Source organism: Bombus vancouverensis, chromosome 13 (assembly GCF_051014615.1).
Source record: "Bombus vancouverensis nearcticus chromosome 13, iyBomVanc1_principal, whole genome shotgun sequence".
NCBI lineage: Eukaryota > Metazoa > Arthropoda > Insecta > Hymenoptera > Apidae > Bombus > Bombus vancouverensis.
Window position 1 is genome coordinate 12,861,246 of NC_134923.1, and position 27,988 is coordinate 12,889,233.

At 36.4% G+C, this 27,988-nt stretch overlaps 3 protein-coding genes and 1 long non-coding RNA gene across 8 annotated transcripts in view; 2 read left to right on the forward strand and 2 right to left on the reverse strand.

Moving 5' to 3' along the window:
• Positions 1-8,136, forward strand: part of LOC117159106 (uncharacterized) — a 70,591-nt gene extending 62,455 nt beyond the window's left edge. For all 3 annotated transcript variants that reach the window (XM_076623735.1, XM_033338657.2, XM_033338649.2), the window contains 2 exons: positions 877-2,409; positions 3,467-8,136. In XM_076623735.1, coding sequence (XP_076479850.1) covers positions 962-2,409; positions 3,467-3,800 — 1,782 coding nt within the window. In that variant the 5' untranslated portion in view covers positions 877-961 and the 3' untranslated portion in view covers positions 3,801-8,136. The remainder of the gene's footprint in view (positions 1-876; positions 2,410-3,466) is intronic.
• Positions 8,137-8,942: 806 nt separating this feature from the next.
• On the forward strand, positions 8,943-26,853 carry galene (potassium two pore domain channel subfamily K member galene). Of its 3 annotated transcripts, XM_033338808.2 has the most exons (12): positions 8,943-10,220; positions 10,802-11,596; positions 12,987-13,106; positions 13,194-13,320; positions 22,203-22,329; positions 22,758-22,859; positions 23,093-23,215; positions 23,471-23,610; positions 23,689-23,847; positions 24,299-24,544; positions 25,024-25,299; positions 26,480-26,853. In XM_033338808.2, the coding sequence occupies exons 2-12, from the start codon at positions 11,399-11,401 to the stop codon at positions 26,797-26,799; spliced, it is 1,938 nt and encodes a 645-aa protein (XP_033194699.2). In that variant the 5' UTR covers positions 8,943-10,220; positions 10,802-11,398; the 3' UTR covers positions 26,800-26,853. The 3 variants fall into 3 exon arrangements, with proteins under 3 accessions (XP_033194699.2, XP_076479849.1, XP_076479848.1); XM_076623734.1 differs by having other exon boundaries at positions 8,943-11,596; positions 25,024-25,169; positions 26,480-26,723; XM_076623733.1 differs by lacking the exon at positions 25,024-25,299 and having other exon boundaries at positions 8,943-11,596.
• On the reverse strand, positions 13,551-19,093 carry LOC117159279 (uncharacterized). Its single transcript, XM_033338993.2, has 6 exons — positions 18,473-19,093; positions 17,287-17,683; positions 16,677-16,856; positions 15,956-16,100; positions 15,770-15,871; positions 13,551-15,214 (listed from the first exon to the last, which is right to left on the reverse strand). The coding sequence occupies exons 2-6, from the start codon at positions 17,397-17,399 to the stop codon at positions 14,957-14,959; spliced, it is 798 nt and encodes a 265-aa protein (XP_033194884.1). The 5' UTR covers positions 17,400-17,683; positions 18,473-19,093; the 3' UTR covers positions 13,551-14,956.
• The window catches only part of LOC143303497 (uncharacterized), a 55,429-nt gene continuing 51,599 nt past the window's right edge, over positions 24,159-27,988 (reverse strand). The window contains exons 7-9 of the long non-coding RNA XR_013059881.1: positions 26,847-27,044; positions 24,475-26,137; positions 24,159-24,345 (exon numbers count right to left, since the gene is read on the reverse strand). This is a non-coding gene — a long non-coding RNA (uncharacterized LOC143303497). The remainder of the gene's footprint in view (positions 24,346-24,474; positions 26,138-26,846; positions 27,045-27,988) is intronic.

Genomic DNA, 27,988 nt, shown 5'->3' on the forward strand with positions numbered 1-27,988 from the left:
GATTACGATCCTCCAGTTTCGCCGGTTGCGTCAACTGTCGGGAAAACGCTTCCGGTTATTATCGACTTCCTCCCAAACGTTAGGCGAACCGACGCGGCTCGTCCCAGGAGATACTATTATGCTTTCTGTACTCTCAATCTTCGTATCCTTTGGAGCATCCTGTATATTTAAGTTTCACTTTGCGAAGATAGTAGTTTGCAAAATAGTTTGAACAAACCGACGGAATCATCGTCGCTAGAGCTAATATTCGTGGTAAGAAAGTTTTGCGCTTTTGAATATCGAGTCTGTACGTTCCTTTCTTTTTCAATAAATATGACTTAGACATTGGGGCCGAACGATCTAACAATTCCTACAAAGACGTGAAAAAGTCCAAGATCATTGGAAATTAATACATGTTCAAATACTCCAATACTAATTTATCTCGTTTATTACACGTAGCAAGTGATATTACCGCCGAGACAGTCTTTTTAGCATATTAGAAACAATGAGTTTAAAAGGAGCTTAATAATCGTCCTAATAAAATATGAAACAAGTATACAGAAGTAAATTTGCTCGGTAGAGTTCCGCTTATATGAATTTGTCGAGAGACGAATAGCTTATATTAGTTCGTATAATAAGAATTCACCGATTCTCTGCGCTGTCTATGATCTTTCTTCTATACGAAGAAAGTAGAAAATGCATAGTAGAAATTCAGGTTCAAATTAATAAAGTAGAAACTATAAAAATTTCATTGAAATAAATAGATAGATAGATAGATAGAGAGAGAGAGTTCTATTTTATGTTATTGTACTATTATAATAATTATTATAATTATTATAGTATTTTACAGGAAAGAAAATACTTTCTCTTAGTAACCATTATTCAATTTGATTTCAGACGCAACACGATTGGACGTCCGCGTGAGTGGAGCCGGGGCCACAGAGCCAGCGTGTCCCAATCGATACGCAGCTAGTCGATCAGCATGAAGTGGCAGAACTGTGGCGGCGTAGGGTCCAGGTGCGTCAGACGCGCTCTGTTGTTCGTGTTCGTCTGGGGCCTGGTGATGATCGCGGCGGTGCAATTCCGTCATGTGGAGAACAGCCTCAGAGAGACACCAACGGCCGAAGAGTCCGCTAACGACCTTCTCCTCGACGACATCTATCGTCGACGCGAGATAATGAAGAACCGTGGCTCTTCCAGTCTCGGTCTCTCCAGATATCTCTTGCAGAGATCCTCGGCAGACTCCAGTTTTTCGAATTCCGGTGGTTCCAGCCTCTTAACCACTTTGACCACCATATCCAACAATCCAACGAAAAATCCTTCGGAGTTGGAGCCACTGTTGGATAAAAGACCAGCGAAAACAGAGGAAGAGTTGATCGAGGAAATAGAACAGAGGATACCTAGTCTGCCTTTAGCTTACTGGAACAAGAACAGCAAATATCCTGCTGGTCAGAGCAAGACTAAAGGCAATTACAGCTGTTCCAATCTGAAATATCCGTCTATCTACGATATAGAGTTCAATAACGTTTACTGGCAAACGATGCGAACCGGTAACGGCACGTTTCAATTGTTTGGTGCTTATTACGACCGTAGAAAGCTGTCGAGAATAGGGCCAGCCGTTAGGATCGTTGGGATGATCGATAGAATCGAGCCTACTGTAAAGACTCACTGTCAATTTTGGTACGATGGGGAAAGAGATCCTGTCATTGTCGAGACCATGGAATATAAATATATCTGGTACCCTAAATGGGGTAACTACAAACAGGGAATCTATCAGCCGTACGTAATTGCCTGCAAGATTCCCCAGTCTCATTGGTCGAAGGGACCTCCGGCTTCAGTTTCTATGGTAGAAAAGAGCTGCGACACTCCCAGCAATAATCTTAGAGTCATATACAATAAGCCAGAACGTAAAAAAGATTTTGCCGTCTGCGTGAAAGGTCTAGATTTCCTTCACGAGGATTTGTCTGTCAGACTGGTCGAATGGATCGAGTTGATCAGCCTGTTAGGCGCAGACAAGATCTTCTTCTATCAGCTCCAGGTTCATCCTAACGTGACAAAGATTCTAGATCATTATCAGAAATTAGGAATGGTCCATGTGACCCCGCTGACGTTACCTGGTGGGCAACCTAACGTTCCTGCTTTTCAACACATGTATCTGACAAAGAAGACCAATCATAAGAGACAGAACGAACTGATTCCTTATAACGACTGTTTGTACAAGCATATGTACGAGTACGAATATATCGCTTTATTGGACGTGGACGAAGTGATCATGCCAGTGAAAGACGCTACGTGGCAGGATTTGATGAAGAGGGTGCTGCAGAAAGCGTTAAAAATTAGAAACGAGACTAGGGCTTCGTATAACGTGAGGAACGTGTATTTCCTCGACGATTTGCTGCACTCGCACGGGTACTTTAAGGACATGCCAAAGTGAGTATCACACTTATTTTATTATATATTATATATTATATATTATATTATATAATTTATTTTCCTATTTGTTTCATTACATTCAACGAAAGAGAACTTTTTCTTTCCTATCGATGTTTTGCGATAGTTTGACTCGAGTAATCTGTCGAATAAAAGAAAGAGCGACGATTCGTTAATCAAGAAGAAAGTCGATGGATCAGATTCGATCTTCATTGAGAAGAAGATAACTATCATAGAGAATATTTTGATCAGAATACAAAGGAAATAAATTTTTCGATCATTATATCGATCATTGTAATTTCATCCGAGATCTTAGCCTTACTGGAAATTATGTAAAATTGTGAAATTTAGGTTGAACGTAATACTAGATGGTAACGTATCGATAATAACGGTATTCTTCGTGTTGGGTAAACGATCGTTTAGTTTCGAAAGCCGAATAAATTGCACCCAAGATACTTTTACAATTTCTTCTGTGTCATTAAAGGTATTGGCAAATTTTAACGTAACTAACCAACTAAGTATCGGGACCCCTGTTTAACAAAGTAACTATAGTATCGACTACGATGTAGCAACCGCTCAAACGCTGTCAGCCAATTTTGAACAACCGAAAAGAAGCAAAGCCAAGCGAAACGTAACGAAACCGTAAATGATCTAATATACATTTCACGAATTTCCTTCTACTTGATCCGTAGATCTTTGGTTTGAAACATTAGAAACATTAGAAATCGATAATGAAAAATTGGAAAGTTTTAGCAAATCTGCGAAATTTAACAAGTTAGAAAGTCAAAGATCGAAGAGTTTAGGAATTTGAAGTTTTAAGAGACGAGAAATTTGAAAATCTAGTATTTTCCAAAATTCGGGAATTCCAAAGTTCGAGAATTAAAAGATTCAAACGTTTGAAAATTCGAAAATTTGAAAACATTATGAATCGGAATATCGGAAAGTCTGAAAATATGGACATTCGAGTATTTGGAAATTGAAATATACAAAGATTGGAGAACCGAGCGATGCAACGTCTCCGTTAATCCTTTGTTCAAAATTTCTCATATGTTCGCAGGTACATGCATATGTTGCAACACGTCTATCGTTCGCAAAACTTCACGAAACCTAATCAGTACATCAAGTGCTTCCACAATCCGGAGAGGGTGGTGACCTTGCACAATCACTTCCCTTTGGCCTGTTTGGGCGCCGGTTGCACCAGTTACCCCATAGAGACCGAGGATGCTCAACTTCAGCATTACAGAGCCGATTGCGTGAAATCGTTGAAGAAGACTTGCGTCCAATATCGCGAGAACAGCGTGTTAGACACCACGATATGGCGATACAAGGACCAATTAATCGAAAGAGTCACCAGGACGTTGGAAACCCTTGGTTTCTTTGGACCGAGCTAGCGAGAATCAGACTTTCCGAGTTTCTATTTCGTGCGCTATCGACGACGAAGCTTGAAACCGTTTAGAATCGTTTCCTCCGTTCGTCTCGTTTCTCCTTCTATCGATTTCCTTTAAAACGGTCCAATGTGCGAAAAGTTTGCTACTCGAACGGTCGCCAGGAACGCGTTTGCTTCGATTAACAAAGAATTTTTATCCACTCCGGTGCTTAACTATACAAATTTTTTCCTATAAAACTTTCCATTCGGATCAAATATTTGTTGCGTTACGATGGTTTGCTTGAAATATTTGTTGAAACCAAAGTACGACGATGCCTTGAAATATTAACAAGCACCGTACGATATTCCAGTTTCGTGTTTCTATAAATACTTTAAACAAATTATTTGGTTAATAATTTAAAAATCACTTGTTTGTCTCTTATAGAGTCTTTCTCTAAAGTGTTTCTTATTGTTATCGATTCTTCGCAATTGGACAGAAACTCGATGCGCTTAGATAAGAAAAGAATCGGTGGTTATGACAACGAAGCGTCGTGATTCACCGAGACACGTTCGAGGAAGAAAAGGCTGTGTAAATCGGACAGAACGTACGGCGACGATTAGAATAATCTATAGGATAAGGATAAGAATAGCGTTAATGATTTTTCAATTTGTGCCACTGGACGAAATGTAAACTCGATTGGCGGAATCGTAGATTGGAAACATGACTTCTTTGCTCAACGTCCTTCGAGATAGCCACGAATTATTTGCTTCTCGATCAACTATGCTGTCACGTGTGTGATACGCTCTTTACGAAATCGAATATCGTCGAACGAACGCGATCGAAAGACTGGCAACTAATTACAGTTGCACTTGAAATTCGAACCGAGGGAAACCCGTTTCGTCGTGTAACGCGAAATATTTTATTTCTAATAATCGTATCATTCGATACATCGAATTTTATCAACTAGAGAAATTCCAATTTTTAACAATTTGTGCAATGTATCGCGTACCATTAAATTATATAATTCAAGTATGTGGAAATATTTGGATATTAAATTGAAACGAAAGAATTCGAATACTTTCCGAATTTGAAAATTCCGAACCTTAAAGAGATAGAGATTTTGGCTATTTTTTAATATCCGAATATTCGCAGAAATACATTAGAACGAATTAGTCGATTTCTTAAATTAGCGAACGCCAAGCGAATGTTTGATTAGGCGAATGTTTCGAGTAATTTGAAAAGTCAAATAGCATTCGACTTACTCGAAAAATTCGAGAATCGAAGAGACGAGATTGTCGCATTAAAGGGAACGTTGGCTATGTCGTATATTTCGAATTTGAAAGAGAAGAATCAAAGAAACAAACGATCGAAAACGAGAACTATAAATAGGAAATCTGCAATATATTTCGAAATTCGCAACACGACAACGTAATCTGGATACGAAACGAGTTTAAATTTATTCATTTCAACGATGAAAATCGACGAAGCTTCGTTGTATTTTTAATCGTACCGTATTCTAGCCATTTATCGTTCTCTATCGAACGATTCTCTATCGAGCGCTCTTTGTATCGATCGATTGAATTTACACAAATATATCGCGTTGTAGGTGAAAGAGATTATAGCGAGACGATATAGTTGATTATATATTAATATTTATAGGTTTCAAGATTCGAAACGTTAATTTCGATTAGATAAAGATAGATACGAGAAAGCCGAAATTTTGAGCGTCCATTCAAAATTGAAGTACGAAGAGTAAAAGCGAATTGATTTCAAACGCCACAAATTGAATAATTCGTCGTTTAAAATAGATGCGAGCATCGAATACTCGGCGCAACTAATCCTATCTAAAAATTAATTTTTCCTATTCAGTCCACTTTCAGTCTCGATGTTTCGATCGTTTCTTTCCTTTTTTTAACGCTCCATAATATAGAAAAAATGATGTATGGTATAAAATGTGAAAAGCAGATTTTAGAAACATGGTTGATGTATCGCTTTAAGAATGACTTTTACAATTTGATATCTACTCTTGGCTACGATCTTCTTTTCGATTAATCAAAGTAGATATCAGCGAATTAAGGTTAAAGATTTAGTTTATAATCGTACTATATCTCTTCCACCAAGCCCATGTTAGTATTAATTAGATTATTATCTAGCGCGAAAACTAGGACCCGCAGTATCGGTTTCTCTTTGTCATTTTTTCCTCTTCTTTCTCTCGATTTGCTCGCGCGGAACGGAAATCCTCCGCGAAGATGAGTCGATTGCGATGTTTGTGTCGAAGCGATAACGGGAAGAAAGCTGATTATGGGTATCGATCGGCAAGTGAAACGAACGGTACTTCATCGATTAAAACAACATCGATCGCGTTCATTCGGGACCATCGTTTTCAATTTATTGTTCAGCAATTCTATGGAACGCTTTACGCAGAGTGTTTCAAAATAGAAGAGTGAACTAGAATAAAGAGATGGAATTGTCAAATTCTTATATTTTATTTATAAAAGTTTTTCAACGAATTGAGTAAAAAAAAAAAAATATATTTTTTGAATGATAAATCGAAGAATGAGTTCGAATTTAGTTCGAAACATTTTGTACACTGAGCGTCGAATCGGTCGGAGAAAGGTTTGGGGTTTCGATGCCACGATACCAGAGGATGGTCTCGAGTTCACGATCGATGCTGTAATTCGAGTTTACTGTAAACTAACGATCGTAACTCTGGTTGAATAGCGTTTCTTGCGCGTTTCAACCGAGACACAACGAGAGCCCCTTGTCCCAGGGATGTACGATCACGTTGAATTGTGAAAGACCAGATCGATCTTGAATTCTGTCACGTAAAGCGAAGACGACACGAAATAAATTGTATCGCACGGTTTTCGAAACATCGCGCGATGGCCCGCCATTTTCGTGTCACGCTCAAGGGTCACTCGTCTTGGGCAATAACATTTCACGTTGAAAGAGAAGAAAAGAAATCGAAACCTCGTTAAAATAGAATTTCGCCAATTTTTAATTCAAGATATCGAAGATATCGAAAGTACGGAAATTTTAGAGCGGAAAATTTCAAACTTAAAGAGTTCAGCGTCGGAGACTTTAAAACGTTGAAACGTTAAAACGTTAAAAACATGAAAAATTTGACAGTTCCGGAATACGCGAATCGGCTGCAGGCAAAATTTTCAAATATTCGAAAATCACAAAATTCAAAAGTTTAAACGTCGAATACTTGAAAATTCTAAACTTTAAACATTGCAATAGTGCAAAATTCAGTAACTTGGAGATTCAGAAATCTTCTTAATACTCGAGATTTCAAAAATATAATGATCAAAAAAATGCAAGAGTGCGTAAAATTTGCAAATTTAAAAAATTCTAAATTCTAAAAATTTGTTAGAATTAAATTAACGCCATCGAAATTAAGGAAATTAACGAGATCGTGGTAATCGTAAATAGAAGTTGAATTATTGCACGCGATATCGCGTCAGAGTCGTCGAAGAAAGAAAAAGGATACTTGCAAGGTAAAAAAAATCATCGTTTTCGGAGTTTCACGAAGGAACGAAAGTACATCCCTGGAACGACCGAATGCTTTTTTCCTACGTATATTTTCTTCGTAACTCGAAGCGGCCCCCATGGCCAAGTTTTCCTTTCCTTTTTGCATGGTGAACCTCGATCGCTTTCTACGCGACACGATTGTTTCCTTTCTTTTCTTTTTTTACGCTGTTTGGTGAGAGCGCGATTGACGTTGCACCATGAACTAACATATAGATTATTATTATTCCTATTATTATTATTATTATTATTATTACTTCTATTATCATCATTATCATTACTACTACTACTACTACTACTATTACTACTACTACTACTACTACTATTACTACTGCTATTACTACTACTACTACTATCATCATTATTATTATCTTTATTATTATAATGTTCTCGTGTAGCGGATCTATTCATTGAAATCCTCTTCAATGAATACGTATACTTATACACACGCAGTTACTAAGACACAGTGGTATAATCGGCGTTAACTGGTCGAAATTCATTTCTTTTTCACCATTCAACGCGATCGTAACGATCAGACTGACGATAATATTCCTGTTTAAACGACTATTTACGCTCGGTTTCGCGGTATCTTTGAACATCTGGTAACTATTTCCGGTTTGTCTGCTGATATGGATCGTTTCTGGTGGTCTAGTTCGTTTTTGGTTGACCTGGTGTTTTTAGAAAGGCGAAGTCGAGCGTCAAAGTGCCTAAACTCGCGTTGGTGGCGAATAGAATGCGATCCACGGCTCGGTCTTGACGATCGATCTCTCGTTTTTTATGTAAATACACAGAAGAGTCGGTTGGGATAATAATAAACCATTACCAGATACACGTATTTTTTTCATCTTTCACGTCTTCTTTTCCAATGGATCTTCCTAACGAAATTTCTTTCAAAGACAGAAAGATAATTGACCGCCGAAAAATAATCAGATCGCCGATATCGATACTTCGATAGTTGGTGATGATTTGGAAGAAGCTTAATTTTGAATCGCGCGCAATTCGAGTCACTAAAGATGCGTACAGTGCACGATTTCAAACGAAAAATCTGTAGTAGGTTACGAAGAGAGTATTTATCGACGTTGCCGACCCATTGTATAGTATCGATCGATAGTAAGCCGTAGGAAATGGAAGAGGGCGTACGAAACAGTGTGATTTTCCAGCAGGTCGGTATTTCACAATCTGAGACGCAAAGTTTCGTTCAACGTCATCTCTATTCTGTTCTTGGTTAATGGAAAGAGAAGGGTATAAAATTTCCTACATCGGATAAAGATTTTAACGAGCAAACCAGGCGTCGATAAGATAGATAGCTGTAGACAAATATCAAGTAGCCCTCCGAAGGAAAATTAGTTGCCTGACTCGATAGAACCATGTACGTGATATATATATATTGTACAGATTATTTTGATACAACGCTACAGAAATACATGTATCGATATTTTATTTGAATTTAATATCAAACCAAAAAATTAAAAATAAAAAGATTTCGTAAATGTACGGTTCTAGTAATTCCAGTTACTTCAAGTTCAACAGTACATATATGGTATGAATTAATCGAGATAGAAATTCTTTATAATCGATCCATACGAGCAAGATTACGAAGAAGCAGAATTTATTATTTTAACTTCAATCGTTTAATCGTTGGTTCGATCATCCTACTAATCTACTGTCTAATTTTTCTTTACAAAGAAAGAAGTTTGTAGAATATTTTGGACTTGTGACTTAGTGGGTGAACCTTTCACGACGCTTCGTCTCGAAACGAAATTTCGCCGATGGCATAGGTAGGATAAATTTGGAACAACCATCTCGAACGAAACACGCCTGTGTTTTACGTTAGTTCCGCAGTTAGTTTCGCTTCTCCAACGCCGCGATAAAGAACTCGATATACCGCGATGTTTAACAGGTGTATCTCGATAAAAACGAAGTAAAATTATCGTTTGTCGAACGACGTTTCGCGCGAATAATAATTTCTCTATGAAGTTCGCTTAGACGAATTATTATCTTGGTAAAATATTACAGGTGTTCCAAGTGTAAAATACTAAGATACGAAATTTAAATGTAGCGAGCGTTTTAAGCATAAATTGTTTAAATATAAAGAATGGAAAATTATAAGAACGTGCATATAGTTGAACGAATGAAAATGTTTGATACGTGTACGTAGGTTCAGGGGAATAGAACCGTTGAAATATCGGAATTACGATAGAAACGAAGTATTAAAATCACGATAAACCATAATTTTTGTATTCCTTTGTGGTTCCGTGTCTTCGTAGACGCACGAACGATTTATGATGCGATTTAAAAGAAGTTTAAAATCAACGCTTCCTATGCAAACTATAATTCTATATTTCCATAACAAATAACGCTGTGGTGTTCTTCGAAGTTAATGGCGTTCGATGTAAAATGTGATTTTCTATCTCTATCTATCTATACAGACGATGCAATTGAATTTTCGAAAATTTATGCTTTCAGTATGAAATGTAATTTTTCACCTCTATCAACGGACAATGTAATGGGATTTTTTAAAATCGATGCTTTCACTATAAAATATAATTTCCAGCCTTTTTCTCAAAATCTTATCTTCATATAGACGTATCGTACCGATAGATCGAGCCATAATTTTCTATCTGTAAATAATAACGATAACTCGAACAATACTGTTATCTTTGGTTTAAGTTAATTTTTATCTTTTCGATTCATATTACATTTAATCCAATATAATTTAAGACATTTGGTTCGGTCGACGCGGTATTTTTGATAACGGTAAGATACGATATAAGAAAGATTGCATAGGCCCCTAGATTGCTTTCCTACCAATCTAACGGAACTCGAACCACAGGAAGATAAATCAAACGCACGTTGCGAAGGAGGAAATCAATTTTTATGCTCTACCATCGTCCTTCTTTTAGATTGATATCGGTAATACGCTTTCCTTGCCATCTCTCTTCTTACACCATACAAAATAGACCATTAATTAATACGCTCGTAGATATATTCATCGATTTGTTTCTTATATCCGATAATCCATTAATTTCCATTTATCGTAATTCTCGATCGATTCGATAACTCTAAATTGTCCCGTTATTTTAGATTTTTATAACGCACGTACATCGTACGTCGCTCGATAATTTTCTAATTTTTAAATACTCGAGACGCCCGTTTCAGCTTTCTTCGAACGCAACCTTACATCTTATTCCAAAGATATTAATTCTACGATTCGCGACATGGTTCGCTATCCAAAATGTACATACTCGTGTCTCTCGGTGGTCAGCAATTCCTAACAGCTATGCGTTTACTTTAGTTGTTAAAATAATCGCCGTGTATTGTACATACACTAGCCCTGAAACGTATCCGGCAAACTTGCCCGTCTTCTACAGCATGTAATTTAATTAGAAGGTCGCTAGCATACAGAAGAATTTGTTACGATTTTATTCCGTATTGTCGTCGCAGCGTGTGCGTTTACGCATTGAAAATTACCACGCGATCAAATTCGCGTTTAGAAACTAATGTACGTAATAAGATTCTCAAACTTTGTGGAACCGATTTGCTGTCTGACAAATGCTGTCCGAAGAATATTAAATAAAAGAACATTTTTTCAAAGAAATCGATCAATAGCGAATCGAAATCGATTCGATTAATTTTGGTATCTAAAATCTCGAACGATCGCAAAACGTACGTAAAATTCATCGAAATGGTACTATGTCAAATTTGGAGCGATTATATCGATTTTCAAAATTCTATTTCAAATTTACCTAAAACAGTGACGAATGATTTAGTACGCTGTCCGTAAATACTTGAATGTTCGATTTAAAAAGCGTCTTAAACGCTCGATCCAACTCTAGATCATCGAACATCCACGAGCGAACTGCGAATATTGCGAAACATTTTCGAAAAACGCTGTACCTTTTGTTTCTGAAAACGTAAGAAACGTAATGTAAGAACGTTGGTTGATAAAGCGACTGGATATCGTGGAAATTCAATGGTGTGAGAGGAATATCAAGAGACGTATAGGAGAAAAGAGAGAAATTCGAAGAAAGATGAAGAAACGCGGTGAAAGCGCGTGAAGGAAGAGAACGTGCTCCGAAGCGGAAAGCACGATGCCGCGTTCGCGACCGGAAGCGTTCGAGCTGATGGTCGAGGCCGAGAAGCCCTCCAAGTGCATCAGGTTTCTACGTTTCCTGTGGAAGTTCTTCAGATGCGTTTTTTCCCACGTGTCCTTGGTTTCGTTGGTCGTGCTCTACTGTCTGATCGGCGCGTACGCGTTCGAGGCCCTCGAGGCCACCCACGAGAAAGAGGTAGATATATCGAATTTTAATTCCCTTATCTCTTTAACCCTGGTTTACGAAACCGACGGTACAACGAATACAACCGACGGTCGAATCGTTATCATCTTTTCTCTTAAATTTTTCCGTTGAGATCCGTTAAAATACGGCATTTTATTACGAGTGGGATTAAATATCTCGCTTTAGAAACTGCGTTCAATGTCTATTTTTTCAAACTTGCTTGTACATTATCGCGTATCTTATCGCCAGACCGAGCGTATTTTTACGAATGCAACCGAAGAAATTCAATCCAGAGGGTCGTTTTACCTTCTAGAGTAAACTATAACGAGAGCACTTTAAATATATTATTTTCGCGTATTATGTGAATTTTTGCATTCTGAAATTTTTCACCGGAGCATAAATATTCGTCGACTAATTATCATACGTTATATCGTTACGTTCGTCGGTAAAATAAAAGTCGGGATTTAAACGCTATTTTTATTCTTTCTTCTCGGCGAAGATTTGCAATGTTACATTTTTACGATGTTCTTTTGTAGAGGTTTCAGGGAAAAAGTAGTATCTGGTTCATGGTGAAGTTAGCCTGGCTATATTATGCCCAGTGACGTTTTTCCATTTCTTTCTCGCTAATTTTTTCATATCCGTGTTCCACGTTGTTCGCGTATTTTAATGTTTCGCGATTTTTTCTAATTTCTTTTCCTTTCTTGGCTTTCTTTCCATCAATTGGTCAATCGCGTAATTTTGATCGTTTTCTTCGAACTCTGATTACGATTGCACGTCTTTTTTTTATTCTTTCCGTCTTTAAAGTACCCCTATTCTCTCTGTATGAAAAGTCCTGGCTGACCGAAGATTCTCCAATAAAAATTCTGTTTCTTCTTCGATTTTTTCTTCTTCGAACTCGAGATATATTTCACGCCAAAAGCTACTTTTTCACCTTTCGCCATCTCCTTTCTCCTATTTTAATCTCTTCTCTAGTACTCTATTATGATTTGTTCAGTTATACCTTCTTACATTCCTCCGCTCTTCTACGTTTCTCACTTTATTTTCTTCTCCTGTTTCCTTTAAACTTCGCTGCTCCGTCGTTTTTTTCTTCTACTATTAAATCCATTTATTTCAATAAAACCTAATGACGCGATATCTCCGCGACAAAGACATCGAATAAAACGAAAACACTTCCATTTTCATTATCATTTAACAACAGCGAAATACAGAAATAAGAATAAACGCGCAATTTGTCTCAGCCTAAATAACGACACTTTATCTTCCCCTCTTACAATTCTTATTCCAATTCCCTTTATCGTTCATCCCCTTTCCCCTTTCTTTAGTTTTCTTCTTTTTTTCTCCTTCTCTCTCTCTCTCTCTCTGTTTGTCTCTCTCTCTCTCTCTCTCGCTTTCTTTTATCCAGATCAAGAAGAGCATTAAAGACATCAGAGGGAACGTAGCAGAGCAGCTATGGAAGATCACGAAGGAGGTAGAGGTTCTGATTCGTGAAAATTGGACGGACAAAGCGTTACGTGAATTAAAGGTACCGGGCCGTCTCATCCGCATTCGGTGACCAGAGATCGAACTCGAATTTCCTCCGCCATCACTTTCCCGCTACTTTTCTTCGTAGAGCTTCGAGAACAACCTCGTGTGCATGATGGAGAAGGAGGGTTGGGATGGCAGCGAGGGCGAGGATGACATCCAATGGACCTTTGCTGGCGCTCTCTTTTACTCCATCGTCGTCATTACTACCATTGGTAAGACTAATCATTTCGTCTCGCTTATCTTCAACAGACGATTATCTATCATAATCTTCTTTAATAGTTTTCACGAATCGTCTTAATTTTTTTTAATAGTTAGCATCGATTGTAATCATTTAGTTTTTCTTATTCTCAAGAGATAATTAATTCTCATACTTTCGATAATTTTCACGAATTATCCTGATTTTCTCTAATAGTTATTTCCTTAACAACGAAGAACGTTATCGACAAGAGCGAAGGATATTAGGAGAGCGGTAGAATATTATCGAATTCGTATTTTTACAAATATAATTAGGAGAAACGAAATCTAGGTAGGTTTAATAGGAAGTCTATTTTCTACTAAAACGAGTATTATAACGAACACTATACTTTGAATATTAGCGGTTGAATAGCAGTGGCATAAGAAGTCTCGATAGGTGAAAGAAGCAGAGAAAATTCATAGAAATAGAAGAAATGTTCTTAACGATAATCTTACGTGACATCAATTATCATATATATTATACGAAGTTTATATTACAACGAATATCGAATAAGTTCAATGAAAAATCTTTGGTATCTTGTTAAAAGGGTTTGAAATCGTCGTGGCTCTTTTAAAAACAGGAAGTTCGATAATTTTTAGATTGGAGCCACGACAGCGGGTTCTGTGGCTAAAAATAAGGAGAAATGTTTCATGAATTTTCATGCTCGTCTAAAATTACGTTCCACTGTTGTTCTTTTTTAATTTAACTGAAATATTTATATTAACTTTCTATAACCAGAATGCATTGCTCACTCGCGACACAAGAAACGTCATTGCTTTGATCAATTATTGAAAACTGAAATTAAAATTTTGGTTTGAAAATTGGTACTGATAATTGCCATATCATTTTACGAAAAAACGTTATACCAATAAAATACTAAAGTAAAGTAGACGAATAAAATAAAATCTAAAAGTTATAAATACATACGTGAGCACTAAACGTAAATCGTGTTAGTAAATTTCGATAAAGAATTAATAAGATAAAAATAAATACAATACAGACGAGTAATACGTGAAATACAATGTCAGATAAATCGTGTCAGATGATAGATAAATAAGAATTAAAGGCAATTGTATAGATACACGAGTATTTCCGAGTCACATAGAAGGTTAACAACTAAATATCTACCTCGTGAATACCATACGTACTTCTGGAAATATTTCATTTCCTTTAGAACAATCTGTTAGAGTATTTTTTCCCTTTGATATTCAACTACATCGTAAACACTCATGCGTCTTCCATTTCAACCTATAAACAAACTATCTAAAAAATATTCGAAAACAAATATCCAAAGAGTATCTGTACAAATTACGAATAATATTTGAAACTACGCATATATAAATATCGAGTAACGCTACGTATCTCTCTGATTCAAGTATTCTTTCTATAAAAATTTAACGAATATCTTGGCAGTTTTAACAATTTCAGAAACATCCTACACCGCGACATTTTTTTAATAATTTCCTCTCATACGCTGTCCAACTCTTTAATCCGACTCTTCGTTCAGGCAGATCGATCTTATTAAGAATTTACAAGACGAAATACGCGAAGAACCGTCGGAAGATCGATCAGGCGAGAAAAAGTTGCCGTCGAAAGCCTCGTGTAAATGGAGCTTAAACTTTTTCATCCGCGTTAGCGTTTTGCGTCTGATTTTTCTTCAAGGACCGACTATAAATATCAAAGTCGTTGTAATCGTAATTTTGTTCGTAAGGATTGCTATGAGGTCGTGGATAGGGCTCCGGATTTTCCCCTGGAAAATGGTAATTTCCAGGATATCTGTTAGCGCCAGTGAAACTCCCCTGGGGTCTTCGATTACCATAATTGTTCGGCGATTGCACGAAAGTCGCTGGTCCGTACTTGTTAGGACCACCCTGGAATTTGTGTAAACGTTATTAAAGTTAACCGATATGATCGAAGCTATAAATAGGCTGCAGATTTTTATGCTTTTATTGGAAAATCGCAGGTACAGAAGTCTATAGATTGCATATACTATACAAAGACATATAAAATACTCAAACTGTAATACTTGCTATAATATTCGGCAATCGAAACAATTTTTTACCGTACTTTTATTTTTTGTAATTATGTTCATAAAAATATGAATTTGCATAAATATCCGCAGTCTAGTTACAGATTATTCTTTTGAGTACAGACGTATTTCGTTTCTTTTCTCTTTCTTCGAAAATGCTAGATTTTTCGAATTTTTAATTTTGCTATCGTTGTATTTTGTTAGACTTCATTTGGAAACGGGGGGTTTCGTTCAATTGGCAAGTTGAAAAATTCAAACACTCGACATTAATTCTTCTAGAATTCGATTTTGCGCGATCTACGATATCAAAAACTGAGTAACATTATCAGAAAGATATCGGAAGTTATTGTAAAATTAATAGTAGTATCGGTAAATGTCAATATCAATAAAACGGTACCGGATATGAAGGATGTTGTCCTTGTCCGTATCGTCCGGAAACCAACGCTGGATACTTTCTGCTATTAAAGCAGCAATATTTTTTATCCTTGGAGCAGCTTCCCTGATTAAAAAAATGATTAGAAATATTAATGAGCATATAGTTACAAAGTTTCAAAGGTATCGGTCATTTTTCCATATTTCTTACAAATTTCAATCCGCTAGAGGGGCAATTGAAGCTGTATCTGCATTTGCAAGTGTCGTATTCTCTATATCGAGGATCGTCCTTCACCCACGATGGCACGAAACCGTTTTCCAACTCGCCATCGTCGATATTTGCGGTGTAGGAAGGTCTGCACGGGTTAAAGTAAAAGTAAATATTATTCAACGGTTGCTTCTTTAAGTGATATAATGGTTTAAGCTTTTTGCAGTTTCGATCCTGCATGTAATCAGGAAACCGATAGAATTTAGTATTTCCAGAAAATATTTCTAGTTTAAAAGGAATAATATACATATATGTATGCAACAGTGATAAAGTTAGGTGGAAAACCCTGCGTATATACGTTCTTCGTTTATTTTTCCTCGAAAGTGCTTAAATCTCTATTATACGTTACTTTTCAGTTTGTCATTGGCATACTAAAAATTCAGATTCGATCGATCGCCGACAAAGCCCGATATCGAAATGTGCTCAAATATTCTCCAGCCGCCGATATTCGTAACAGAGTTGAACAATCGAACTCGAACGAAACCCAAATCCAACCTAAATCCGATCCAACCCCCGGATCGTGTAACTCCGGATGTTTGGCCGCTTTTCATAAAATCCAACGGTGGTGCAGATCATTCGATCGTGCAAAGCCAATCAACGTGGAGGACGCGAACGACGAAAACAGACTTACTGGGTTGGAAAACAGCGAGAAGATACGAAATACCTTTTTATAATGCCTGTTGGTCCACCAGGACCAACGAGAACTTCTTTGTTGCCAGGATACGACGGTGACACAATGGGTCTACTGTTAGAACCGTAAGGTCCGGTGCTCTGTGGTCTAAATCCTACCAAAGGTCTTCCGTGGCCGGGATCCTCGAGGTTCTCGTTCACCTGGTACCTATAACTGAACAAATAGCTCCGATGAACAATTTTCTTCCGATTTTCTTCTTCTTCTTCTTCTTCTTTTGTGCAGAGCAAAAGGGAGAAAAGTTTTTAAAGATATTTAAAGCCATTATCTTAATTGTTGGCTAGAGAAATTGAAATCGAAAAAGGGAAGGTAGCGGAATGATTAAGGGATGGACGTGGCGTATTTTGCTGTTGGAGCCTTTTTCACACCGCTCTTACGTTATAAGTTCCGATGAGAACGGATTTGCCACGTTAAAGTTCCACGTCGCGACATCTCGACGAATATCGAACCAAATATGAAACGTTTACATCTCATCTCTAAAAAATATCAAACTGCTGCAAATACATTAGAATCCACGTCGTAAACCACGATTCGTCGATATCTCGCGTTCCATCGAAAAGAAAGAAAACCCAAAAATTCAACACACCTTGTTCTATCGACGTCGCTCTCCTGTTCGTCTCTGCGCTTCCATGCCCAGCCATCTTCTTCAGCGACCACCATGGCAATAGCGACGCAACAAAAGAGAAAGAAGGTCGCCATCGTTCCACGAGAAGGCGTGATTTCGTCTGGTTGTTGCTTTGGACAGCTTCACCGGCGAATATCGCCGACGGTCGACTAAAACGAGAGTGAAAGTGAATCCCGTCTTTATATATGCACCGTTGGAAGGTGAACGCACCGTGTGGCTCGTTTCGAGGTCCCTTCGATAGCGATCTCGGATCAACAGTTTTCGTCAGAGGGTGAATCACCCCTTGTGCGGCCCGTTTTAATCGCAGGTGTTCTCGTTACGCGGATTAGGATCGTTTAGAGGGCTTAGAGGTTTCAATCTGTAAATCGACGCTGGAATATTTGCTTAGCGTCGAGCGTGAGCCGAATGTTAGAAATTTGATGGGAAAATGAATAATGAGCAAGCTGAAAGGTAAAACGAGAATCGAGAAGATCGGCGATCGAACAGGGGAAGAATATTCGTTTGAAAGATTGTACGTAAAGAGAAATGGATACGACGACGGTGTGCACGTTTATACATTTATGGGAAATTTAAAGACACAGAAGGAACAAGAAGTGGAAAAAGTCTATAAATATTTCAAGTAGATAGTATAAATATAATTGCAAAGAAAGAACCGCGATAGACGATCGTTTTCTTACTGAATATTGTAGTTAGTATTGTAGTTTGAATATTTTACATGTTTTTGTATATTACATGTACTCTGTAGATTTTTGTACCTTCAATTTTCCAATAGACGCACAAACATCCAAATGCACAAACCAATTACCTTCGTGAAAATATGAAACAGAATAATATCGTTTGAAAATTTGCAAGTACGATATCGAAGGGAAAATGAAAATTGAAAAATTCAAAGAGTGAGAATATTCGTCCCAAGTTCGAATAGAATTGAAAGATAAACGTATTGAAAGATTGAACGATGAAACGTATTTAAAAAAAACTGTAATTAAAATGATTCCATGCAAATTTTGAGAGAAAATAAAATTGATGAACTTGGAGATTGAAAATATCGATAGTTCGGTGAATGAGAGAAAGAATTTTAAGGCAGAACGAAAACTGGGAGATACGTATATTGTATATTCGTAATAATAATTAAACTATTTTGACTTACGACGATTAAGCGATAAAAAGTAACACCGATCTTAATCGCTATCCTTCAAAATGCTACTTAAACCAAAACATACAAATGCGGCCCACCAAATGCGCGAACGTAACGTGTTAGGTAACGCGAGGTGAGCACGTGGGTGCATTGCATTGCACTGAAACCAGTGTTTCTCGTGCCTGTCCTTCGATCTGGGAAAATCCACCGATTCGAGAAGGGGAAGTCGGTTTCATTACAGGTGGTTTTCTGACCTCTTTCTTTGGACAAGATCCAGCGAAATGGCGTAACACTCCTTCACGCTACTTCGTCAGTCGTTCTTCGAAGGACGTCTGCATTGTCTCCGATTCCTGAACCTAATGACTACAGCAATTTTTTTATTCTTATATGAAAATGATGAGTCGTTTCTTGCGAACCGCTCGCTCGTTTTACATATATGCTAATATGTTACGTATACCGTAAATATTTACCATTATTGAATATTCAGTTTTTTCAAATTTCATTTCCTTCTGAAATTTTTGACGAATCAATAAAATTACAGCTTTACAAATACGTTTCATTATCCAACTTTCTTCGATCTTCTTTTTTGATTTTCGCTTTATCTTCGATTCTTCTATTTTTCCCCAAAAATAGATAAAAGTGTTCTTGATTTAAAACGATTCTGATAAACATAGAGCCATTACAGTATATTAATCGCTATCGATTAATTCAGAAACGATAAGTAATGTACGAATTTTGGTATTTTTATCCTCGCAATATTGCATCGATGTGTACACGTAAATAAATGTTACTTCGTGTTTCTTTATTAAAATAGAGCTAGAGTGAAAATTAAGTAATCCATAAAATTAGACCGAAAATTAAATAATCGTTGAAATTAATGTGGACTAGTGTCAAGATTAAGATTTCCCTGCAAAATTTAACATTGAAATTAATTTTTTAAAATATGATTTATTATAATATAGTTTGCCGAGGACTAACTATGTATCATAAATGTTAATAACGTAGCGCGTAGGAAAGTTGACGTAATATTTTTGCTTTCTGTTAGATCTACGTACCATACCTACTTATTATGGAATTATTTCTACGTGTAACGTATATATCAGTGTAACGTTTAAAATTACATAACTCTGATAAGTAGAGTTAAGTAACTTAATAAGATAGCGTGTAAGAATTTGTAACTAGAAATACGTGAAAGTTTATAAACCCCATTGCAATGCGTCACAAGGCAAGCAATAAAATATACACTTGCAAATATTTAAGAAACCCGTAAAAAGAACGTGCCAATTATTCTTCACCAATCTTCGTCGTCGCTTTTCTTCGTTATCGATCATTTTCAAAGTTTCTGCATTTAAACAAAACTTTCGTGGAAGATACAAAACTTTTTGAACGATCGTATTTCATTTAACACCGCGTCGTTATAAAATCAGGCAACGTTAAACGTTAGAGGAAATCTTTCTAGATGAAAGAAAATGGTCGAGCTCTCGGAAGCGACGTTTCCCGCGGTCTGGTGTAACCTTGTTTTTTTTTGGGAGGAAAAAAGGCACGGTCGAACGAAAATCCAATGATCAAGGTCATTTTCACGAAGAACGCCGTCCCAACCACCGAGGAAATTCACTTTTCCTCCGGGACAGGAAGCCGGCAGCGTCTCGTAATTCGTTTTCCTTGATTTTTGCGCCGTGTCGCCGACCAACGATCTCGTCGATTAACCGTTTCATCGTTCCACGACGAAAGGGGACGCCTAAATTTGTTAGGTTCGATGGGAAAATTCTTTGTAACACCGCCACAGTGCGGCGTGCAGCGAAGAAAAATCAAAGTAATTATCGTTCGATGATATACCATCGGTCCGTAATATAAATGTAAACGATAATTCTTTGCAATATCGGCAGAGCGTAAAAAAATATCACGCGCATTATGTACGAAATAGACATGCATTTTTGCGCGAAAGAAATATTATCGCGAATATGTAGTTCGCTTTAAACCATTCGTCTTTTTCCTCTTTCGTTTTTTCCTCGTACTGATCGTTTACGAGAAAAACGCTGGCTGGTAATAAAACGAACACCCCATATACAATATAATATATTCATCTTTTGCTGCCGGCTGCAAAAGGAGCTCGATTTACATACATTTCTCATTCACGCTGTCGTGTAACCTCGATATACCCTAGAATATCATATACGCTTAAACTTACTCTTAATAAATAACAAATTGATAAATAATAACATAGTAAATTCATTGATACGGCAAATTAGAAGTAAATATTTGTGACTGCTAAATAGCTTGAGAATCGAAAAGACTAGAAAGATTGCAGGGCATACGAAATAACAATGGCAAAGAGTGACGTTCGCAATGTCGTGAAATTTCGATCTCTCCTCGAGGAATCTGGTTATAATGCATCGCGAAAGATCGACCAACGAACAAAGGCTCATAACGCGTGACCGAGTTGCGTTCCGAAATCCAGCTGGAACATCCGCTCCTCTTTTGTGTTCGATCGATCGATCCTCGTCCCTTTCCGGCGGATGCGCTCAATCTTCTCCATCTTCCTGTTCTCATTCTTTCTCGATCGTTAATTAGAGCAATTAAAAAGTGCAAGAAAAAAAAAAAGAACAAGAACAGGAGAAGAAGGAATGAAAAATAGAAATCTTTCTCAGTAACATTTGGCGTTAAAAACCTTATAAATTACAATATATAGGATATTTTTAAAAATTGGTCCCGTACTTCTGAAGCATGTAATACTCGCCAAAAGCAAGCAAAAAGACGTTCATATGCTTCGCTTCCAAATAATTTGTAGAAAGGTGGTTAACATCTTCTTGCTTTCCACGAGTATTATGGGAATTATGAGTAACGCTCGTGAAAGATGACTCAAATTTTCTGAAACATTCCGAATCGATTAAAATTAAATTTATATCTCTAAAACTAAAATTCGATGATTTTTAAAGTTAAATTTACCATCAAAATTAAATAATCCTCGGATGTCGCGTATTTGCTACGGTGATTGTAAAAATTGTGTATAACGAAGCAGTGACCTTGACCCAGACTATAGGAGACGAAGAAACATTTCTAGTTACGAAATTGGTGGAGGCTGAGACAACCTTGATGATCCTTCCGAGTATTACGTGTGTTGACCCTGGAAATATTTGAACAAGGTTGAGAACACGAGGCTCGTTCCTTGAAAAGTTTGAATGATGACATTAATTACTAGCAACCTTCGATTTGAAGCGTGTAGAAGTAAATTAAAGGTGAATCGTGGAGATTTTTGTGTTATTGGAATCGCTGGGAATATCTTAGAAGTCGCGCGGAATTACGAGAACCAATTACAATTTTTAAAGATTTATTTAGGAACTTTTTAAGCTTGTGATTGTCGTTGTAAATTGGAGACATCCCAAAACTTAACTAAAATATCCGCAAGTTATCGATATTTCTAAAAAATATCGTTATCAAATGTCCCATTGTAAAATTCCAAATTTTCTAGGCTTCGAATAACAGATGAATAACGGTAATTCGGATAATAATTAATATTTTAGTATAGATCGAAATATCGCGATAAATATTCTGTATATCATAAGAAAGTGAAAATAATATTGCATAAACTATTATAGTATTGTCACGTAAATTATGGGCTGTAAGAAAGGTAGGCGCAGATCAAGTGAAAATTACGGCCGTAATTTTCGACCTAACAGGATTAATTGCGCATTACGTGAGCGGGGAAATTACGCAAGGCTAATCGAGCGTTCCTCGACTCTAGGGTACGGTCACATCGCACCGAAGACTAAGAACGGGAAAGTGGTCACCATATTCTATGCTATCGTTGGGATTCCCCTCATGTTGCTTTGCCTCTCCAACATTGGCGATATTATGGCTTCGAGTTTCAGGTAATCGATTGCGTAGAACGCAGAAAAATGCGCTTCATTTATACTTTCTAATGCTTTCGGTGCTAAAACAACCAATTTCTAATGTATATTTAAATATACGCTCGTATCTCTTCGAGACAATTTTGTTCGTTTCCTTTCGTTATTATTATTTCGCATTGGATTACATAGAAATATATATATTATCGAATTCTTCTACGAATTAGCGTCACGAGAGATTTCAAAGCACGTTAACTACGAATGTAAAATGAAGACGCGAATGAAAATGTCGAGGAAAGAGAGAAAAGCAACTAATTACGGAAATATTTCTCAAGTTATTCTATATTCCTCGGATTTTATTAAAATATACAATCACTGTAAGAAAGAGTCTTGTCTATATGGATATTTTATTATTTTAATCGTTGTTTCTTTTACCTTTATTATGTCATTAGATTTTTATACTGGAGAGTTTGCTGTTACATATGCACGAAACCACCAAGAAAAAGGCGACCAAGAAGCCACTTCGTCAGATCATATTCCATGAAACAACCAGGGTATTTATTTAACTCATGAGTATTTTTTTGAGCACAATTACGGAAATAAAAACCTAAATGTATATAACCAGTGGTTTGCTTCCAACGTTCTTTTCTATACATTTTGTACTTACATTTTGCATATATTGGCATATTTAAATTCCATATAAATGTATAAACATCCGTATTTTCCTCATACCAAAACCATAATATTCTGTAACAAATACGTGCAATAAAAACATACTTTTGGAAAGGCGATATGGTGGAAGCAGGGTTGGCTTTGGAAGATCCATTAGGGTGAGCCAGAGATCTGCAGACTCAGCTCTGGGTTTGTCCGAAACCTTGACCAGATCATCGTACTTTGACGTAGATAATAAGTATGTTATGCACTTTTAATTTTCTCATTGTATTTAAAAGTAATATCCTAATCACGTAGATTCTTGAAACGTTTTTAATATGGCGATAGTGAAAAGCCGTGTCATTTATTATTTGATAAAGCGTTCGATAGAGAATTTAGACAAAAAGAAATTTTCTTTAGAGAAGATTCCTTAAATATAAACAAAGAGAAAATTATTTAATTAAAAAAAATATCTACAATAATTTCTTCTTTTGTTTTCTTTGCTTCGATCGAGGTACAATGTACGTCGATACGAAGATTCGGAACTCAAGAGACCGAGCTCTTTTTATCCATCTTCGGCAAATCCAAATTTTGGATTTAAATCCGCGACAGTGTCCAGATATTCGGATTTACCGATGGTAAAATCAAGCAGAGGTATCTGAACCACATTCCGTGAAATTATCTGTGAGAAAATGAAAGAAAGAAACATCTCTAAATGACGATTGCGTTTAGCTAGCCCCAAGATGACGACGCAATCGTTAGACAGGAAGTTGCTAATGCGTTCGCCGAATGACACTGATCGTTCTCCGGTTTTGTGCAACCAATATGCATTGGATGATTTGGAGGATGAATTACGACGCTGGCACTCTTCCGCTGAAAACAAAACTGACTGTGAGTTGCAAAAATAATCGGTCAAAAATTAAATATAAATTATAACGTAATTAATATACTTTAAGATAGCTTTATAATGTAAATATATGTAATATTTACGATATAATTTATTAATCTTGTCAACATTGAATGTACGTGATTCATAGCAAATTTCTTCTTCTTTAATGTGACTGATAATTGACGATATAAGAAAATTTAAAGGAAAATTATATCGATCAGTCAAATTCAAAAATCAACTTGATAATAATATAAATAAATATATAATTTATAATTCGGAATATTTTATTTTTCTCCAGTAGAACTTTGTCAGGACAATTCTCCATTCGTATATATAATAGTAAAGGAGGAAAGAAAATTTATGAAAAATTTAAAATTAAAAAGAGAATTGAAAATAGGAGGAGGGAGTGACGGTTAATTCCCTGTCTAATAAATATGATTCTTTCATTTGCAGTAGGCAATACAAGCAAATCTCGGGTGGAACCAGAAGCGGCAGAAACCCTGGAAAATGTGGAGAAACAAGCGCCATTAGTGACGAGGTCGTTGCCCAGAAGATGCTTATCCATGGAAGGTGCGACTAGCAACTACAGGACGAACCTGGCACAGCCTTTACGGCCGTCGCCCACTTACTTGGAACTAGAGAACTCCAGAAGGTCCCAGTTTTCAAGAAGTAGACGTTATAAAACTAATTATCCCACTGGTAAATAATTTCTCTTTTTCCAATTCTACTCGTTAGATTTATTTTTCTAATTCGCGTTTTCAAGTTGAAGAACTTTCAAATTCTCTGATTTATACTTCTTATACATTTTTTTAAATCTTCTTCTACTATTCAGTTACTTCTGTAATCTATCTTAATATTTCTTTTCGTTCTTAAATTCATCTTTCTATGTTACAAATTCTATTTTTCTAAATTTATATTCTAATCCATGTCACATTTATATTTACATATTTATATCTCACATTTCTTACATTATTCGCTTATTTCCATAATATATTTTATCATCTTTCTATTTATTTCGATACATTTATTTATCTTTTTGGTAAAATCATAACAATTTCTATGTAAATATTTGCAACCTCTTGTTTCTTATCTATATCTTTATTTCATCTCGAATTTGTGTTTATTTATAGCTGTTTGCTATAATAAATTTTGTTTTTCCTTCTTGTTTTTCGACGAAGCTCGCTCTTATAGAAGAGACACATTGCCATCGGATATAATGTCCTCAGCTGGATTTTCTGCGCACAGACAAGTATACATAGACGATTTTGACTCAGATTATGAGTACCACGTAAACGACGATCAGGAAAGGCAGCCAATAAAGCCGGTACCAATATGGTTATGCGTCTTCCTGGTAGTTAGTTACATTTTTGGTGGCGCTTTCTTATTTAGCGCTTGGGAACATTGGCCATTCCTCGATTCTGCATATTTTTGCTTTATTACTCTCACTACCATAGGTTAGTACGGCTTTTCTTCTTTTCCGTTTTTATTTGGTATGCTTTTAGTATTTAATTAGTTAATAATTTAATATTTTTATTAAGCCTTACTTTGTGCGCGGTATTAATTTAAAGGCTCCACAGAAGTTTATGAAACTTGATGAACATTTTCATCTCCTTCGTTCTGCCAATTTCCGCTTCATTACTCTCAGAACAACTTCTTACTCATTTTTAATTATCTAATTAGAATTTTTGCACTGTGTGGTGTTTGAATTACATCTTGCTTGTGTCTACGGCTCCGACTTAAAGATTTTAAATAACGTTATGAAGTTTGAAGCATTTTATGAAATTGGAGAATTTCTTCTGCTTTGTTACTTCGTGCACCTTTGAAACTCAATAAAATTCTGTTCTTTTTTTTTTTTAAATTCATTAGCACATTAGCAGCATTTGGTTTTTAAATTATTATGCTTATTATACGTATTAAATTATCGTTCTAATAATATTTCACAGCATTTGCTAATTTAAAAATTCTGAAACATTTGACGAAACTTCAATTAGAAAACATTTTATATTCTATTCTAATTTTAAATTCGTCTTTTCCATTCTGTTGGAATCGAATGAAAGTTGTCTCTTGATTCTGCGACATTCCCAAATCGCATCACGCATGCATTAATTATTTCTCTCTCACCTTTTCCTGCCAAAAGTTCTGCCTAATCGAACCTCTCGTCCCAAATAGCCACTCGATAACTTCCACACTTCTCTAAACACTTGTCATTCGATTCTGACGCATGAGAGGTTCATTCACCCTTTGCACACCGAAAGGTCGTTTACCTTTTCGTCATTGTACATGCATCATCCACTGGAAATTTATGAATATTGATGTTATATATAAAATTTAATAGAAATTAATATTATAGAATTATTTGAGAATTATTATACGATTATTTTCGATATTACAGAATTATTATTATTTTTAAATTAATATTATACGATCTTATATAGCAGCACAATTGCGCGTGCACTCGCTTGCACGACGCGATACGCTAAAACTACGTAGGAAGCAACGTAGGTAGTAAAAGAAAAAACTAGGAAAATAATAACGTGCCTCGTCTGTTCTTCCCGACTACAACTATCATCCCGATAAAATAAAATAAAAGGAAAAAAGCGAATATGATACTGGAAGTGCACATTTGATTCGCAGGATTCGGTGACTTCGTTCCAGCGTACAAGCTGGATGCGCACAAAGGGATCGCGGTTTGCTCGTTGTACTTGTTATTTGGAATTGCTTTGCTGGCGATGAGCTTTAATCTGGTGCAAGAGGAGGTCATCAACAACGTGAAGAACGTCGCGAAGAGGCTCGGCATCATCAAAGAGAGTGACGACGAGGAAGATGCCGACGACTACGACGCGTACGACGTCGAATACAACGACGAGGTTGACAACGAGCTCGAGGGCTACGTTCTCGATACTCCTCGATGTCACTCGATGACTAGGAACGTTCGCGGAATTTCCGTCGCCTAGCCAACTTCCGACATCCGAATCTTCATTCATTCGCCAAATATACTTACCTTCCTTTCTCCAGTTTGTCCCTTCCTTCTTCATCTTTTCTCTTTCTTCTTCGTTTTCTCTATTCCCTTTCCTCTTCCTGTTTCAGTTGTTCTTCTTTTCTTCGTCCTTGGAAAGTGGACGATGTCCGAACGAAACTGAAATGTCCGAACGTCTTACGATCGTACACTCTCGGTCAAAAATTTGCAGCAACTTTATTTCTGGAACGAAGCATGTTTTTGAAGAATGTAATCGACTATTGGCTTATTATTATTTGCAGACTGCGAAAGTTCATGCAAATTCACATCTTTATGAATACAGTTACAGGAATGGAACTTAAATAGAGGTTTATTTCATTGTCTAAGTATCATAACAGGTATTTTGCTTTAAATATTTCGTATGTTTTTATATCTCATACGTATTACGATACTATTTCACAACTCGAGTAACATGCAACAAACTGGAAAAACCCTTGCACTGAGTCAGGGATTCCCCGGTCTAACAATCAACGTAATCGACACTCCAATGTTCCTTTCTCTAAGGCGCTGCTTTCCCATTCACTAACTTAAAAATCATAATCACCATTCATTATCATTCGTGATATTATATTTATATATGTCAAAACGTTCTGATTACAAAATCATCTTCTACCATTTTCTCAAAATTCCGCATTCAACTTTGTTATTATAATTTTAATTATGAATAGGACCCTAATTTATAATAACACTGTGTAAAACAAGTCACGAATGCAGTGAAGAATATAACAAAATTAAATATTTCTCTGGAAAATATTACTGTTCCTCTCAGAAATGTCCCCCTTTGTAAATATTCCAACGTGGATTATGATAACTTGATCCCTCTCGGCCAATGTACAAGTTACTTTATATCCGTTGAAAAAAAACATTCGTTCATTATCTCGTACGACAAGAGAACCTGTCTGCATCCACTTTCTTTCCTACTAAAACATAATTTACTTTATTAAATATTCTTCGAATAAAAGAAAAGATACTAATAATTTAAAACATCGAGGATTTATTCATATTCCGTAGCATTTTCACCGATTTAACGATTACCCGTGACTGCTGGATTACGATAATCAATGATATTTCGAAAATTCTAAAGAGAATAGAAGAAACGCGCTGTCTTTTACGTTAAATATAGCATT

Bases quoted from the DNA above. Each gene is read 5' to 3' on its own strand.
- LOC117159279 (XM_033338993.2), bottom strand. From the start codon at position 17,399: ATGGCGACCTTCTTTCTCTTTTGTTGCGTCGCTATTGCCATGGTGGTC. The intron at 16,857-17,286 runs GTGTGTTGAATT...CTATTTGTTCAG, and splicing joins AGCGACGTCGATAGAACAAG to TTATAGGTACCAGGTGAACG. The intron at 16,101-16,676 runs GTATTTCGTATC...TAACCCGTGCAG, and splicing joins CCAACAGGCATTATAAAAAG to ACCTTCCTACACCGCAAATA.
- galene (XM_033338808.2), top strand. From the start codon at position 11,399: ATGCCGCGTTCGCGACCGGAAGCGTTCGAGCTGATGGTCGAGGCCGAG. The intron at 13,107-13,193 runs GTACCGGGCCGT...TTTTCTTCGTAG, and splicing joins AAGCGTTACGTGAATTAAAG to AGCTTCGAGAACAACCTCGT. The intron at 24,545-25,023 runs GTAAATAATTTC...TTTTCGACGAAG, and splicing joins TAAAACTAATTATCCCACTG to CTCGCTCTTATAGAAGAGAC.